This window comes from Mastigoproctus giganteus, chromosome 13 (assembly GCF_048544385.1).
Source record: "Mastigoproctus giganteus isolate SK-2022 chromosome 13, ASM4854438v1, whole genome shotgun sequence".
Lineage (NCBI taxonomy): Eukaryota > Metazoa > Arthropoda > Arachnida > Uropygi > Thelyphonidae > Mastigoproctus > Mastigoproctus giganteus.
In genome coordinates, this window is record NC_143587.1 from 2,068,480 (window position 1) to 2,082,944 (window position 14,465).

Here is a 14,465-nt window from a genome sequence, read left to right on the forward strand (position 1 = left end):
CACCAATCTTGTTGTCTTTCTCTGTACATGCTCAAGTAAATCTACATCCTTCCTAAAATGAGGCCTCCAGACCTGTATGCAGTACTCAAGGCGTGGCCTGACCATTGCCTTATATAAAGGGATAATCACCTCCTTTTCCCTGCTACCAAAATTCCTATATATCATTGAAAAAACCCAACGACCTGTCCTGGCAGCCTGTCTGCATTGCTCAGAAAACTTCATATGTGGCTGCACAATTACTCCCAGGTACTTTTCATTTTCTACCACCTTAAGTGTAGTACCACAGTTGGCACGTTTCTCTGGGGTTACTTCTACCCATATGCAGTACTTTGCATTTGTCAAGGTTAAACTTCAGTTGCCACTTCTTAGCCCATCTGCCCAAATTATCTAGATCCTGTTGCAGTAGCACACTGCCATTACTGTCATTAACAACCCTGCCAACCTTTGTATCATCTGCAAACTTCGACATTAAGCCTCATATACCTTCATCAATATCATTGATAAATATACAAAACAACAGTGGACTCAACACCGAACCCTGCGGGACTCCACTAATAACATTAGTCCACGAAGAGCAGCACCCATTGATTACCACCCTCTGTCTTCTCCCACTTAACCATCCTTTTATCCATTGTAGCAACTTACCCTTAATACCATTCTGTTCCAATTCGTACAATAGTCTTTCATGTGCAACAGTGTCAAAAGCTTTCCTAAAATCCAAATATATGATATCAAAATTATTTTTTGCATCCAGTTCCTTTGTAACCACATCATAATATCCTATCAAATTTGTCAGACAAGACTTTCCCTTAACAAACCCATGCTGTGTCTGAATTATTGCTGCAGTCTTGTCTAGATGATCCTGCAATGCATCTTTAACCAGTGACACCATTATTTTACCCAGAACAGAAGTTAAACTAACTGGTCTGTAATTACTTGTGTCACCCTTCGACCCCCCTTTGTGAATTGGGGATACATTTGCACATCTCCAGTCCGTGGGGACCTCCCCTGAGTCCAAGGATGCTCTCATAATTATGGCTAAGGGCTTGCTTAGTTGCTTTGCCGCCTCCTTTAATATAACTGGATAGATCCCATCCACCCCAGGTGCTTTCTTATGTTTATCTTCAACAATTTCTCCTCCACTTTGCTCTCAGTTATTACAAAATCATTAAGTATCCTGCAACAATTTGATAACCATCTGCCATTTTCAAACCTTAATAATTCCTCATGTGTGAATGTAGATGCAAAATACTCATTCAGTTTGTTTGCTATCTGAGCAGGATCATCAACAGTCGAACCATCAATGTCAAGTGGACCATTCAGATTCATCCCCTTCCTTTTAGAGTTTATATAAGTAAAGAAATCCTTCCTGTTTTTCTTAGCATCTTTTGTCAAGAATTTCTCGTAATCTGCCTTCGCCTGCCTAACCTCCTTTGTGACGTGATTACAGACTATCTTACATCTGCCATAGGCTTCTGAGTCGCTTGATAATTTATATGCATCCCATGCATTTTTCTTCTCTGTCACGAGTCTCATTAGTTCATTTAATAACCATTTAGGCCTAAACCTTGAACAATATTTCTTAATAGGTATGAAACTTTTAGTAGCATCCACGATTAATTCCTTGAATGCTTCCCACTTAGAATTTACTGTTGGTAACATCGTCAGTTTATCCCACTGTACAGAATTTAAAAACTTTCTGAGATCACTGTACTCACCTTTATGGAAGTAAAAACCCTTTCCTTTACCCCTGATGGTAATTATATCTTTAAGTAAATCCCACACCAATACACTGTGATCAATGCCACCTAGTGGTTCCTACATATAAAGGAACCCCCTAGTGGTTCCTTTATATGCAAATTCTTAATAAACGAATGATCACTGCTTATAACCAGATCAAGAGACAAGGGATGGAACAGACTTCCATCCCTTGTCGTGGAAGTTGATAGCCTAAATAAGTTTAAGGCTCAGCTGGACAGGTATTTCGAACGAACAGAGGGGTGAAGTGGAAGTGGTTATTTTTATTTATTTATGTTACTTTTTTTTTTTTTTTTTTTTTTTTTTTGGCTGATGCTGCATAAGCTTGCTTTCTTGCATCAAATGCCTCTACTAATGCTAATGCTAAGAGTATTACTCTCTCTCTGGTTGCCTCTCGAACATGCTGCTGCAGAAAACAATCTTCCAATAAATCCATAAAATCTGACTAGTGTGGGAGCGACCAACCCACAAGTTCCATTCAATATCTGGGAAGTTAAAATCCCCCATTATAAGACATTCCGATTTACTGGCCCACTCTATTTCTCTGTATAATTGTTCATTGTACTCATTCGTGTCATTAGGCCTATGACACACTCCTACTCTTATTTTTGCTTTCACAGTGCTTATGTCACACCAAACTGGCTCAACAATGCACTGTTCATCTGTATCAACTGGGTGCACTTCTTTTGATATTATGTTTTTCTTAATTAACAGCATAACACCTCCTCCCTTTCTATCTTGTCTATCCTTTCTGTACACATTGTACTCCCCAAATTCCAGTTCTGCATTCCTTATATCTGTGTGACACCACGTCTCTGCAATGCCAACAATATCCGCCTTTGATGTCTTGACCAACACTTCAAATTCATCAAATTTATTTACTATATTTCTAGCATTGGTATACAAGCAAGCATACATGCTCCTAGTCCTATTCCTAGTTACCCTAACATATCCCATATACCCACCTATATCAGGATGACTGCTATCCGTCCCTGAAACCCCAGGCGCCTCCGTAGCCAGGTGGGAAGGTGCAGCAGTGCGTAGCACACGCTTCTTGATTAGACCGGGGTTCGAGCCCGTCACCACCAAATACGGAGGATGCGGAAAGGTCAGGGAATGACCACCGCATATCCCGGACCAATATGGCCTTAGTTGCTAATGCTCCTAAAAACCAAATAACAAACACAACAAACCTGAAACCCCCAACACCCCTCGCTCCAGGTCGCTACTTATTCTAATAGAAGTTGTGCAAGAATCACCTTCACCTCTGCCTACGGCTACTGTTAAACTATTAGTCCTTGTATTCCCCCAAGCTATCAGTTTTCCGACCCACCTAACACTGCCTCGATAGCATCAGCAAATATTCTTGAACCCTTTCTATTTAAGTGTATCCCATCCCTGTAGAGGCAGTCTTTCCTGTTAACAAGTACAGTCCAGGCTGAAAAAAATTCTACCCCTTGAGCCTTGCACAATCTTTTCAGGGCAGAATTGATCGACAAGGCTCTCATCATATACTCCCTCCTATCGTGTCTGGGCAGAATTGCAGACACTTTCAAATTCAACCCTAATTCTCGGCTTTTGTTCAACAGTGACTGTACTTGTTTAGTAATTCTGCCAGTCTCCTACTCTTGATATCATTGGTGCCAATGTGTACAACTATATCACCTTTTGTGCCTTAAAAGATGATATCCGCTCTACGTCATCAACTTTGCCCCTGGCAGACATACCCTGGTCCTGTTCCACCTATCATTTTTACAAAGCATGTTCCCCGTTCCTTGATAATAGAGTCACCAACAACTACTAGTTCCTGTGGGACCAGCGCATTCTGTCTTATGGGTTGCCGCTGTGTTGCGTGATGACCAAGTGCAAGCTCTAGCATTGCTGTGGGTAGCTGAGAGCTTGATGGGCCCCTCAATTTAGATCTTTCGAGGGCATCCATCCTGTCCTTCAAACTCTCATATAGGCCCATAACAAAGCTGAGTTGTCGCCTGATTTCCTTGCACTCCTCACATCACGCACGCACGCACGCACGCGCACACGCACACACACACACACACAGGCATCCCCCATGGCAATATCATGTTCCGTTCCAGAGAGTTCGGCAAACATTTCACAAGTTGCACATTTTTTAAGGCTGTGATGCGTTGGAGAATCGTCCCCCTCAGTTTTCCCCCAAGTCACAGCACTCCTGCCACTTCGTGCCCGTTGCTTTGCTGCTCTAGTTTGGGGCATGCTATTTTAAATTAATAAGATCAATAAATTAAATTAATTAAATGTCAATACTACGCTATCTAATAGAAACAGTGAAGCGTATTACTCTTTATAATTATGCGTTAGAGCTACCTAGCTACCTCAATGAAAAATTTGAATTCCCTACCACTATATACAAAAACAATGGCTGCTGAATGAATCGAACGAAATAAAGGTTTGATGTAAATTAAGTAGTAATCCACAAAAACTCTTTATTTAAATTAAAATAAAAATAACCAGCATAACTATAACTATAAGACTACGTATTAAGTATAATATAAAATAAAAATTATGTAAATAAAAAGGCGAACACATTGCTTTTTCGGAGCCTGTAACTCACAGCTGTAATTTTTAAAGAGAGTCAGCGCCCTCTCAGGGAAATGGGAAATTGTGAAAGTGACGGTGCAAAAGGACCTGTGCATGTCTTCAATGGGAAAAAATTGATGATGCTGTAGAGCAGGTATCATTTTTTAAGGGTACAAAAGAAACTATTGTTGTAGACATTTGCACTAATATTATTAAGCGTATACCTAAGGACTTGAACTACAAGTGATTATTGTATCGCTCCTATTTGAACATGCAGTAGCCTGGAAAGCAAGGTGTTGGGATTTAAATGCCTGTGTTAGCGAACGAAGAGCAAGAACAGGTGCATAGTAAATAAACTTGATGAATTTGAAGTGCTGGCCAAGTCATTAAAGGTATATATTTTTTGGGATATCAGAGAGGTGATGTCATTCAAACATAAGGGAAGCAGAATTTGAATAGTAATAGTTACTATAATTAATAACCACTCTTATACCATGTGAAATTAATAATACAATTTTTATATACTTTTGGGAGTCCATAAAACTGGGAAAGTTGAATTCCAGTTGCATGCAGCTTATGTGTGGTTTTTAAAATCTTAGAGCTGACAGGGGCACCCATGGCCGTGCCGTGAATCTGCCTAAAGAGAGAGAGGGAGAGTCGCCAAACACGACTACACCACTGGTCAAACATTAACTGAGAGCAGTGCAAATGTCTGCAGCATATAGTGAGGTTCTATTGCGCAGGTTGGAGTCACTGTCTAAAAGTTGTCTTGCACATGCAATGGCTTGTTGAATAGGAACTGATGTGAACAAAGGGACATCAAAGGAGGCCATGACTCGGTCTTCAAAGATAGTGAGGTTAGAGACGAGGTACAAGAATTGCCCACTGTTTGAGACGGTATGGTGGGTGTTACTTACGAGGGCCGTTAGTAGTCCAGCGACAAATTTCGAAAGTTAATATGTTGGCAAATTGCAAGAAGAGACAATTGGTTGTAAAGGGGCACCATTAGCATTAGCATTAGTAGAGGCATTTGATGCAAGAAAGCAAACTTATGCAGCATCAGCAAAAAAAAAAAAAAAAATAAAAAAAATAATAATAATAAATAAATAAATAAAAAATAACCACTTCCACTTCACCACTCTGTTCGTTCGAAATACCTGTCCAGCTGAGCCTTAAACTTATTTAGGCTATCAACTTCCATGACAAGGGATGGAAGTCTATTCCACCAACCAACCACCCACTGGCTAAAGGCAAATTCCCTCACGTCTATCCTACATCTGTCTTTTCTCAATTTGAATTTATGCCCTCTCAGGTGATTATTCTGAGCAAGAGGAAGAATCCCATCATTGAGCATGCTCAAACCATTCAAGGCTTTATACACCTCTATCAGATCACCTCGCTGGTGATCTGATAGACACTGTACAGTGTCCCCAGACACTGTAATTTGCAAAACTTAAGCCTTTTTTCGTAAGAGCACCCCTTTGTTCCATTCACTAATCTTGTTGCCCTTCTCTGCACTCATTCCAGCATCTCTACATCCTTCTTGAAATGAGGCCTCCAGACCTGTATACAGTACTCTAGGTGTGGCCTGACCATTGCCTTATCCCTGCTAGAAAAATCCCTATATATCATCAACAATATACCATGAGCTACTCTTGCAGCCCATCTGCACTGCTCAGAAAACTTCATATCTGCCTGCACAACCACCCCCCAGGTCCCTTTCATTCTCTAACACTGTCAGTGTAGTACCACAGAGTTGATACGTTGCTCTGGGGTTGCTGTTTCCCATATGCAGTACTTTACATTTGTCAATGTTAAACTTCATTTGCCACCTCTCAGCCCATCTGCTCAACCTTTCCAGATCCTGTTGCAGTAACATAGTGTCAGTAGTGTCCTTGACAACCCTGCCAACCTTCGTATCATCTGCAAACTTGGACATTAAGCTTGATATACCATCAACAATATCATTTATAAATACAGAAAACAATAATGGACCCAATACTGAACCCTGTGGGACTCCACTAATAACATGGTTTATGTGTTTATGTTCACGTGGTTTATGTACTTTTGGGAGTTCATAAAACTGAGGAAGTTGAATTCCAGTTGCGTGCAGCTGACAACGTGTGGTTTTTGAAATCTTAGATTTGAACCAGAAGTAGACCAAACTGTTGACGCTGGCCTCCCACCGCTCCAAGACCTTGATCGGAGGGTCATGTACTGTTTCCTAAATGCTGGTGTTGTGTAGAAGGGATATGGCTTTATCCTTGTACTCAGATCGATCTAGAACTACAGTGCTATGTCCCTTGTCAGCCAGCAGAATGGCAATGCTGTCATCCCCCCTAAGTGAACTGAGAGTGTTAAGCTGGTGGCGGTTGAGGTAAGAGGCTACAGGAAAAACATATTGCAAGATTGGTGCGGCCTTGAAGCCAATCTCATTGGCAGTTTCTTCGGGTAGGTGGGTTAAAGACGCCTCTATTCATATAGCAAGCTGTGTGATGGCAGGACTTTGAGGTAATACCGCAAACTTCATCCCAAGAGCGAGAAGTTCCCTGGATAAGTACATGCTGCGTAGATTCGGGATGGAGTGAGAGTGATTGACCGTGGGATTCTCGAAGTAAGGTGCTGAACTTAACTTGCTGGCATGAGCAACATAGTTAGACTCGCGGATGATCTGAGAAAAAAGTCTGGATGATGATAGAAAAGGTTGAACAAGAAACAAAACTTTTAAGCTCAAGGGTGTGTACTGCCTTGTTAATGGAGGATCTCTTTAGATCTTGATGCAAGCAGCCAATTCAAATCTGCAGGGTCTTTAAGCCAATGTTGAAGCAGGCAAGCTTCATATAGTTATGAGAGAAGGATGCCTTGTAGCAAAAACATTTCGGAATAATGTGGTGAGATTTGCAACAGTGGGCAAAGTGAAGGTGCTGTAATGGGGCAATTGAGATGAAATATTCTGTAAATACAAAGTAACGTCATATGTACAGGTACTATAGAGAATACGAATAAAATTCAAATTGAGGAAGGACGGATGTCGGATAGATGTGTGGAAATTTGCCTTTGGCCAGCGGGTGGTTGGTTGGTTGAACTGACTCCCATCGCTTGTTGTTGAAGTTGATAGCCTAAACAAATTTAAGGCTCAGCTGGACAGGTATTTCGAACGAACGGAGGGGTGAAATGGGAGTAGTGGTGGTTTTTTTTTTTTTTTTTTTTGGCTGATGCTGAATAAGCTTGCTTTCTTGCATCATATGCCTCTACTAATGCTAATGCTAATGCTAAAACTACAAAGGCTTCTTGCTCCAGGATCCAGAGTATAGGAAGTATGAATATTGTTCTCCACCGGAGGAATGGAAATAGTAAATAATAATGAAACTGCAGGTACAAAACTAAGGTAAACTAAATTGAATAAAATAAACTAAATAAAATAAAGCAAAGTAGCTTTCAAGCCTGAGGGACTCTTTATCCGCTTGAACATAAACGTTAGTACACTGGTGTTCAAAGACAGTGTATCACCTGGGAATTTCACATTTCTAACTCTTTTTTGCAGTGGTATGTTACAATAATGATTAGCATCACAAATAGAAATATAAAAAAAAGATATTTATTAATAGTTAAGGCAAAGCTAAGTAATATTTCACAGGTGCTCTCAAAATATTCCAAAATGAGCATTTGCAACCTTTATACAACAGTTTTAGTAAACACAGACAGGAATGAGCAGAAGCCTGAAAAACAAGATGCAGGATATTTCAGAGACTGCTGGGAGTCATTGCAGTACAAGTAAACACTTGGGTTGTGTTAGGGTAGCAAAGAAAAAGAACAGGTGCATGTATACTTACGTGTACACCAATGCTAGGAGTTTGGTAAATAAATTTGATGAATTTGAGGTATTGCTCAAAGCATCAAAGGCGGATATCGTTGGGATATCAGAGACGTGGTGTCACACAGATATAAGGAATGCAGAACTGGAAATTCGGGAGTACAACGTCTACAGAAAGGATAGACAGGATAGGAAGGGAGGAGGTGTTATGCTATTAGTTAAGAAACACATAAAATCCAAGGAAGTGAAGCCAATCAACATCGCTGGACAGTGCAGTGTTGAGTCAGTTTGGTATGACATAAGCATTGGGAGATCAAAATTGAGAGTAGGAGTGTGCTATAGGCCCTGATGAGTATAATAAGAAACTGTACAGGAAAATAGAGTGGGCCAGTAAATCAGAGGGCCTTATAATGGGGGATTTTAATTTCCCAGATATTGACTGGAATTTGTGGGTTGGTCACTCATACACTACCACGGCTTTTGTGGATTTATTGGATGATTGTTTTCTATATCAGCATGTTCGGGAGGCAACTAGAGGGAGTAATACTCTTGATTTGATTATCAGTAGTGATTCTTCCTGCATTAAGAATCTGCAGGTAAATGAACCACTAGGTGGCAGTGATCACAGTGTGCTGAAGTGGGATTTACTCAAAGAGGTAACTACCATCAGAGTTAAAGGGAAGGGTTATTGCTTTCATAAAGGCGACTACGATGGTCTGAGACAGTATTTAAATTCTATACAGTGGGACCAACTGATGATGTTACCAACAGCAAATTCAAAATGGGAAGCATTCAAAGAACTTACCCTGGAAGCTACTAGGCTATACATACCAACTAAGAAATACTGTTCAGGGTTTAGGCCTAAATGGATGTCAGATGAACTAATGAGACATATGACAGAGAAGAAAAATGCTTGGGATACATAAAAATTAACATGTGACACAGAAGCCTATGATAGATATAAGTTGATCTGAAACCAAGTTACAAAGGAGGTTAGGCAGGCGAAGGCAGATTACGAGAAATCTTTGGCAAAGGATGCAAAGAAAAACAGTAAAGAGTTCTTTTCTTATGTAAACTCTAGAAGGAAGGGGATGAATCAGATTGGTCCACTTGATATTGATGGGTCAACTGTTGATGATCCTGCTCAGGTAGCTAACAAACTAAATGAATATTTTGCATCGACATTCACACATGAGGAGTTATTCAGCAAGGGGAATGCCAGAGGTGTATTCAACTCTAGCAGTAAGCTACAGAATCTTGAAATAACTGGGAGTAAAGTGGAGGAGAAACTGTTGAAGATAAACACAAGAAAGGCACCTGGGGTGGATGGGATCTATCCAGTTATATTAAAGGAGGCAGCAAAGGAAGTAAGCAAACCCTTAGCCATAATTATGAGAGCTTCCTTGGACTCAGGGGAGGTACCCATAGACTGGAGATGTGCAAATGTGACCCCAATTCACAAAGGAGGATCAAAGGCTGACAAGTAATTATAGACCTGAGTTTAACTTCTGTTCCAGGAAAATTAATGGAGGCACTGGTTAAGGAAGCACTGAAGGATCATATGGACAAGAGTTCAGTTATAGCTCGGACACAGCATGGTTTTGTTAAGAGGAAGTCTTGCCTGACCAATTTGATTGGATACTATGATGCAGGGAATAACTTTGATATTATATACTTGGATCTTAGAAAGGCTTTTGATACTGCTGCACATGGAAGACTGCTACACAAATTGGAGCAGTGTGACATTGGAGGCAAATTGCTGCTATGGATAAAGGGGTGGTTGAGGGGGAGAAGACAGAGAGTGGTAATCAATGGACACTGCTCATCGTGGACTGATGTTATTAGTGGAGTCCCTCAGGGCTCAGTGTTGGGTCCATTATTGTTTTCTGTATTTATAAATGATATTGATGATGGTATATCGGGATTAATGTCCAAGTTTGCAGACGATACAAAGGTTGGCAGGGTTGTCAAGGACACTACTGACACTATGCTGCTGCAACAGGATCTGGAAAGGTTGAGCAGATAGGCTGAGAGGTGGCAAATGAAGTTTAACATTGACAAATGTAAACTACTACATATGGGAAACAGCAACCCCAGAGCAACGTATCAATTCTGTGGTACTACACTGACAGTGGTAGAAAATGAAAAGGACCTGGGGGTAATTGTGCAGGCAGATATGAAGTTCTCTGAGCAGTGCAGCTGGGCTACATGGTGTCTTATCAATGATATGCAGGAATTTTTCTAGCAGGGATAAGGAGGTGATTATTACCTTGTATAAGGCAATGGTCAGGCCACACCTTGAGTACTGTATACAGGTCTGGAGGCCTCATTTCAAGAAGGATGTAGAGCTGCTGGAACAAGAAGGGCAACAAGGTTAGTGAATGGAACGAAGGGTTGCTCTTACGAAGAAAGGCTTAAGTTTTGCAAATTACAGTATCTGGAAACTAGGCACCTGCATATAAATTAGTAAGTGACACAGAAGCCTATGGCAGATATAAGCTACTCTGTAATGGATGCAAAGAAAAACAACAGACTTCTTTCTTTATGTAAACTCTAGATGGAAGGGGATGAATCATATTGGTCCTCTTGTTGCTGGTTATTTGACTGTTGATGATTCTGCTCAGATAGCTGACAAACTGAACGAGTATTTTGCATCTAAGGCGCATTTAGGGCTAGAGCCTCAAGCTGCGATCAAATTTAGACTATGTATATAAAGTGCTTAGCATCATAATACACAGCCATTTCTGAATAAACAGAAAATTTTTAAGGTGGCATCGTTTTAGGTTATATCTCATATTGTGAATGCCTTCACAACGAGTTGCCATGATATTGCACTACTTCGAATAAGTAACGCTTCACCTAAGGAGAAGACTAGTGTTACTTATTCTCAGATAGGTACCACCACCCAGACAGCACTGTTTCAGGGCTATTTGGCCCTTCGTCAGTGAGTGGGTAGGTACCCAAGTGATGCAATGATGGCAAAAACAGTTATGAAGTATAACTCCACAATATGAGAGATGCTTGATGGTGTATGATGTATTTAGACTAAGGCGCATTTAGGGCTAGAGCCTCAAGCTGCGATCAAATTTAGACTATGTATATAAAGTGCTTAGCATCATAATACACAGCCATTTCTGAATAAACAGAAAATTTTTAAGGTGGCATCGTTTTAGGTTATATCTCATATTGTGAATGCCTTCACAACGAGTTGCCATGATATTGCACTACTTCGAATAAGTAACGCTTCACCTAAGGAGAAGACTAGTGTTACTTATTCTCAGATAGGTACCACCACCCAGACAGCACTGTTTCAGGGCTATTTGGCCCTTCGTCAGTGAGTGGGTAGGTACCCAAGTGATGCAATGATGGCAAAAACAGTTATGAAGTATAACTCCACAATATGAGAGATGCTTGATGGTGTATGATGTATTTAGACTAAGGCGCATTTAGGGCTAGAGCCTCAAGCTGCGATCAAATTTAGACTATGTATATAAAGTGCTTAGCATCATAATACACAGCCATTTCTGAATAAACAGAAAATTTTTAAGGTGGCATCGTTTTTGCCATCGTTTTTAACTGTTTTTGCCATCATTGCATCACTTGGGTACCTACCCACTCACTGACGAAGGGCCAAATAGCCCTGAAACAGTGCTGTCTGGGTGGTGGTACCTATCTGAGAATAAGTAACACTAGTCTTCTCCTTAGGTGAAGCGTTACTTATTCGAAGTAGTGCAATATCATGGCAACTCGTTATGAAGGCATTCACAATATGAGATATAACCTAAAACGATGCCACCTTAAAAATTTTCTGTTTATTCAGAAATGGCTGTGTATTATGATGCTAAGCACTTTATATACATAGTATTTTGCATCTACATTCACATAAGAGGAATTCTGTAAGGAAGGGGTGGACAGAAGTTTACTAAACTCTACAGGCAGCTAAATGATTTTGTAATAACAGAGAGCAAAGTGGAGGAGAAATTGTTGAAGCTAAACAAGCAAACCCATAGCCATAATTATGAGAGCATCCTTAGATTCAGGGGAGGTCCCCACAGACTGGAGATGTGCAAATGTATCCCCAATTCACAAAGGGGGTTCAAAGGGTGGCGCAAATAATTATAGACCTGTTAGTTTAACTTCTGTTCCAGGGAAAATAATGGAGTCACCGGTTAAAGAAATGATGCAGGTTCACCTAGACAAGACTGCAGTAATAGTTAAGACAGCATGGGTTTGTTAAGGGGAAGTCTTGTCTGGCCAATTTGATTGAATACTACGATGTGGTCACAAAGGAACTGGATGCAAGAAATAATTTTGATATCATATACTTGGATTTCAGGAAAGCTTTTGATACAGTTGCACATGGAAGACTGCTGTAAAAATTGGAGCGGTATTACATTAAGGGCAAGTTGCTGCAATGGATAAAGGGATGGTGAGTGGAAGATGGGAGAGACTGGCAATAAATAGACACTGCTCTACGTGGACTAACGTTATTAATGGAGTCCACCAGGATTCAGTGCTGGGCCCATTGTTGTTTTGTGTATTCAACAATCATATTGATGAAAGTATATCAGGATTAATGTCCAAGTTTGCAGATGATACAAAGGTTGGCAGAGTTGTTAACAACAGTATGCTACCCCAACTGGATCTAGATAATTTGGACAAATGGGCTGAGAAGTGGCAACTGAAGTTTAACAATGACAAATGCAAAGTACTGCATATTGGTAGCAATAACTCAACAGAAGGTTGCTGACGTAGCTCAGTGGTTAGGAGCGGGAGTGCAATAGCACACACTCTTTGAGTAGACCGGGGTTCAAGCCCCTGACTGCTGAATACGGTCGATCTGCCAACCCACACTGGACCAGCATGGCGGATTATGGTCAACTTCCCTCAGCATGAATTGTTGAGGAGGTTTCAATCCTGCAGTGGGTTGATAAGGCTGCACTTTACCTTTTTTTTTTTTTTTTTTTTTTTTTTAATGTGGTACTACACTCAGGGAAGTAGAAAATGAAAAAGACCTGGCGGTAATTGTGCAGTCACACGTGAAGTTCGCTGAGCATTGCAGGTCACGGAGTCTTGTCAATGGAATATACAGCAATTCTGCTAGCAGGGACAGGGAGGTGATTATCCTGTTGTACAAGGCAATGGTCAGGCCACTCCTAGAGTACTGTGTACAGGTCTAGAGGCCTCATTTTAGGAAGGATGTAGAGCTGCTGGAACGAGTACAAAGAAGAGCACGCTCTTACCAAGAAAGGCTTAAGTTCTAAAAAAATTGCAGCGCCTGGAGATTAGGCACCTGAGAGGCGACCTGATTGAGGTATATAAGGCCTTGAATGGGTTGAGCAAGCTGAATGCTGAGGGGTTTCTTCCTCTTGCTCAGATTAAGAACCAATGCTATGTTTAATAAATTTGATGAATTTGAAGTGCTAGTCAAGACATCAAAGGCAGATATTATTAGGACATCAGAGACGTGGTGTCACACAGTTATAAGCCATGCAGAATTGGAATTTGGGGAGTACAGTATGTATAGAAAGGATAGACAGGAGGGGACATAGATTCAAATTGAGGAAAGACAGTTGTAGAATGGATGTGCAGAAGTTTGCCTTTAGCCAGCGGGTGGTTGATTGGTGGAACAGACTTCCATCTTTTGTTGTGGAAGTTGATAGCCTAAATAAATTTAAGGCTGGGCTGGACAGGCATTTGGAACAAATGGAGGCGTGAAATGGGAGTTTTTTTTTTTTTTTTTTTTTGTCTAAGGCAGAATAAGCTTGCTTTCTTGCATCGCATGCATCTACTAATGCTAACGGAGATATGGATAGTAAAAAAAAAACTTACCAGAGCCAAAGTAGTTCAGATAAAACTGTACCAACTAGTCCATTACTAAGCAGCAACAACCACTGATGCTGTGATGGCCACTGAAATTCTTCAACTTTAGTGTAGTGTAGAAGAATAAAGCCCGGCCATATTAATAAAAAGTTAAAAAGCCCCACAAATCCTGAAAGAAAATTTTGAATAATTTATTCTAGTATGATACACTTATACACTTATACAACTGCATTATATAAGAAGTTTTAAAAGCCCTAACTCATATTGAAATTGCGGTTGTTTGACTTTTTTTTTTGCATACTTCTTCATTAATAAAGATGACTTTACATGTTAGTAGAAGAGAAATGTTCAGAATGAGTACACCAGACTTACTCTAGATTAATATTTTAATAACACAACTTCCACCCCAACTTCCAAAAATTTCTTATAGCTTCTCTATAAATCATATCCATAGATATAAAATAAAATAAAAATAATAATAATTAATTAATTTAGTTTTACATGTTCAGGCACA

The 14,465-nt window shown here is 40.3% G+C and overlaps 1 protein-coding gene across 1 annotated transcript in view; it reads right to left on the minus strand.

Annotated features, from left to right (window-relative positions):
- Positions 1-14,465, minus strand: part of LOC150075717 (solute carrier family 35 member F5) — a 202,303-nt gene that overhangs the window by 16,246 nt on the left and 171,592 nt on the right. The window contains exon 9 of the mRNA XM_090387847.1: positions 13,961-14,120. Coding sequence (XP_090243973.1) covers positions 13,961-14,120 — 160 coding nt within the window. The remainder of the gene's footprint in view (positions 1-13,960; positions 14,121-14,465) is intronic.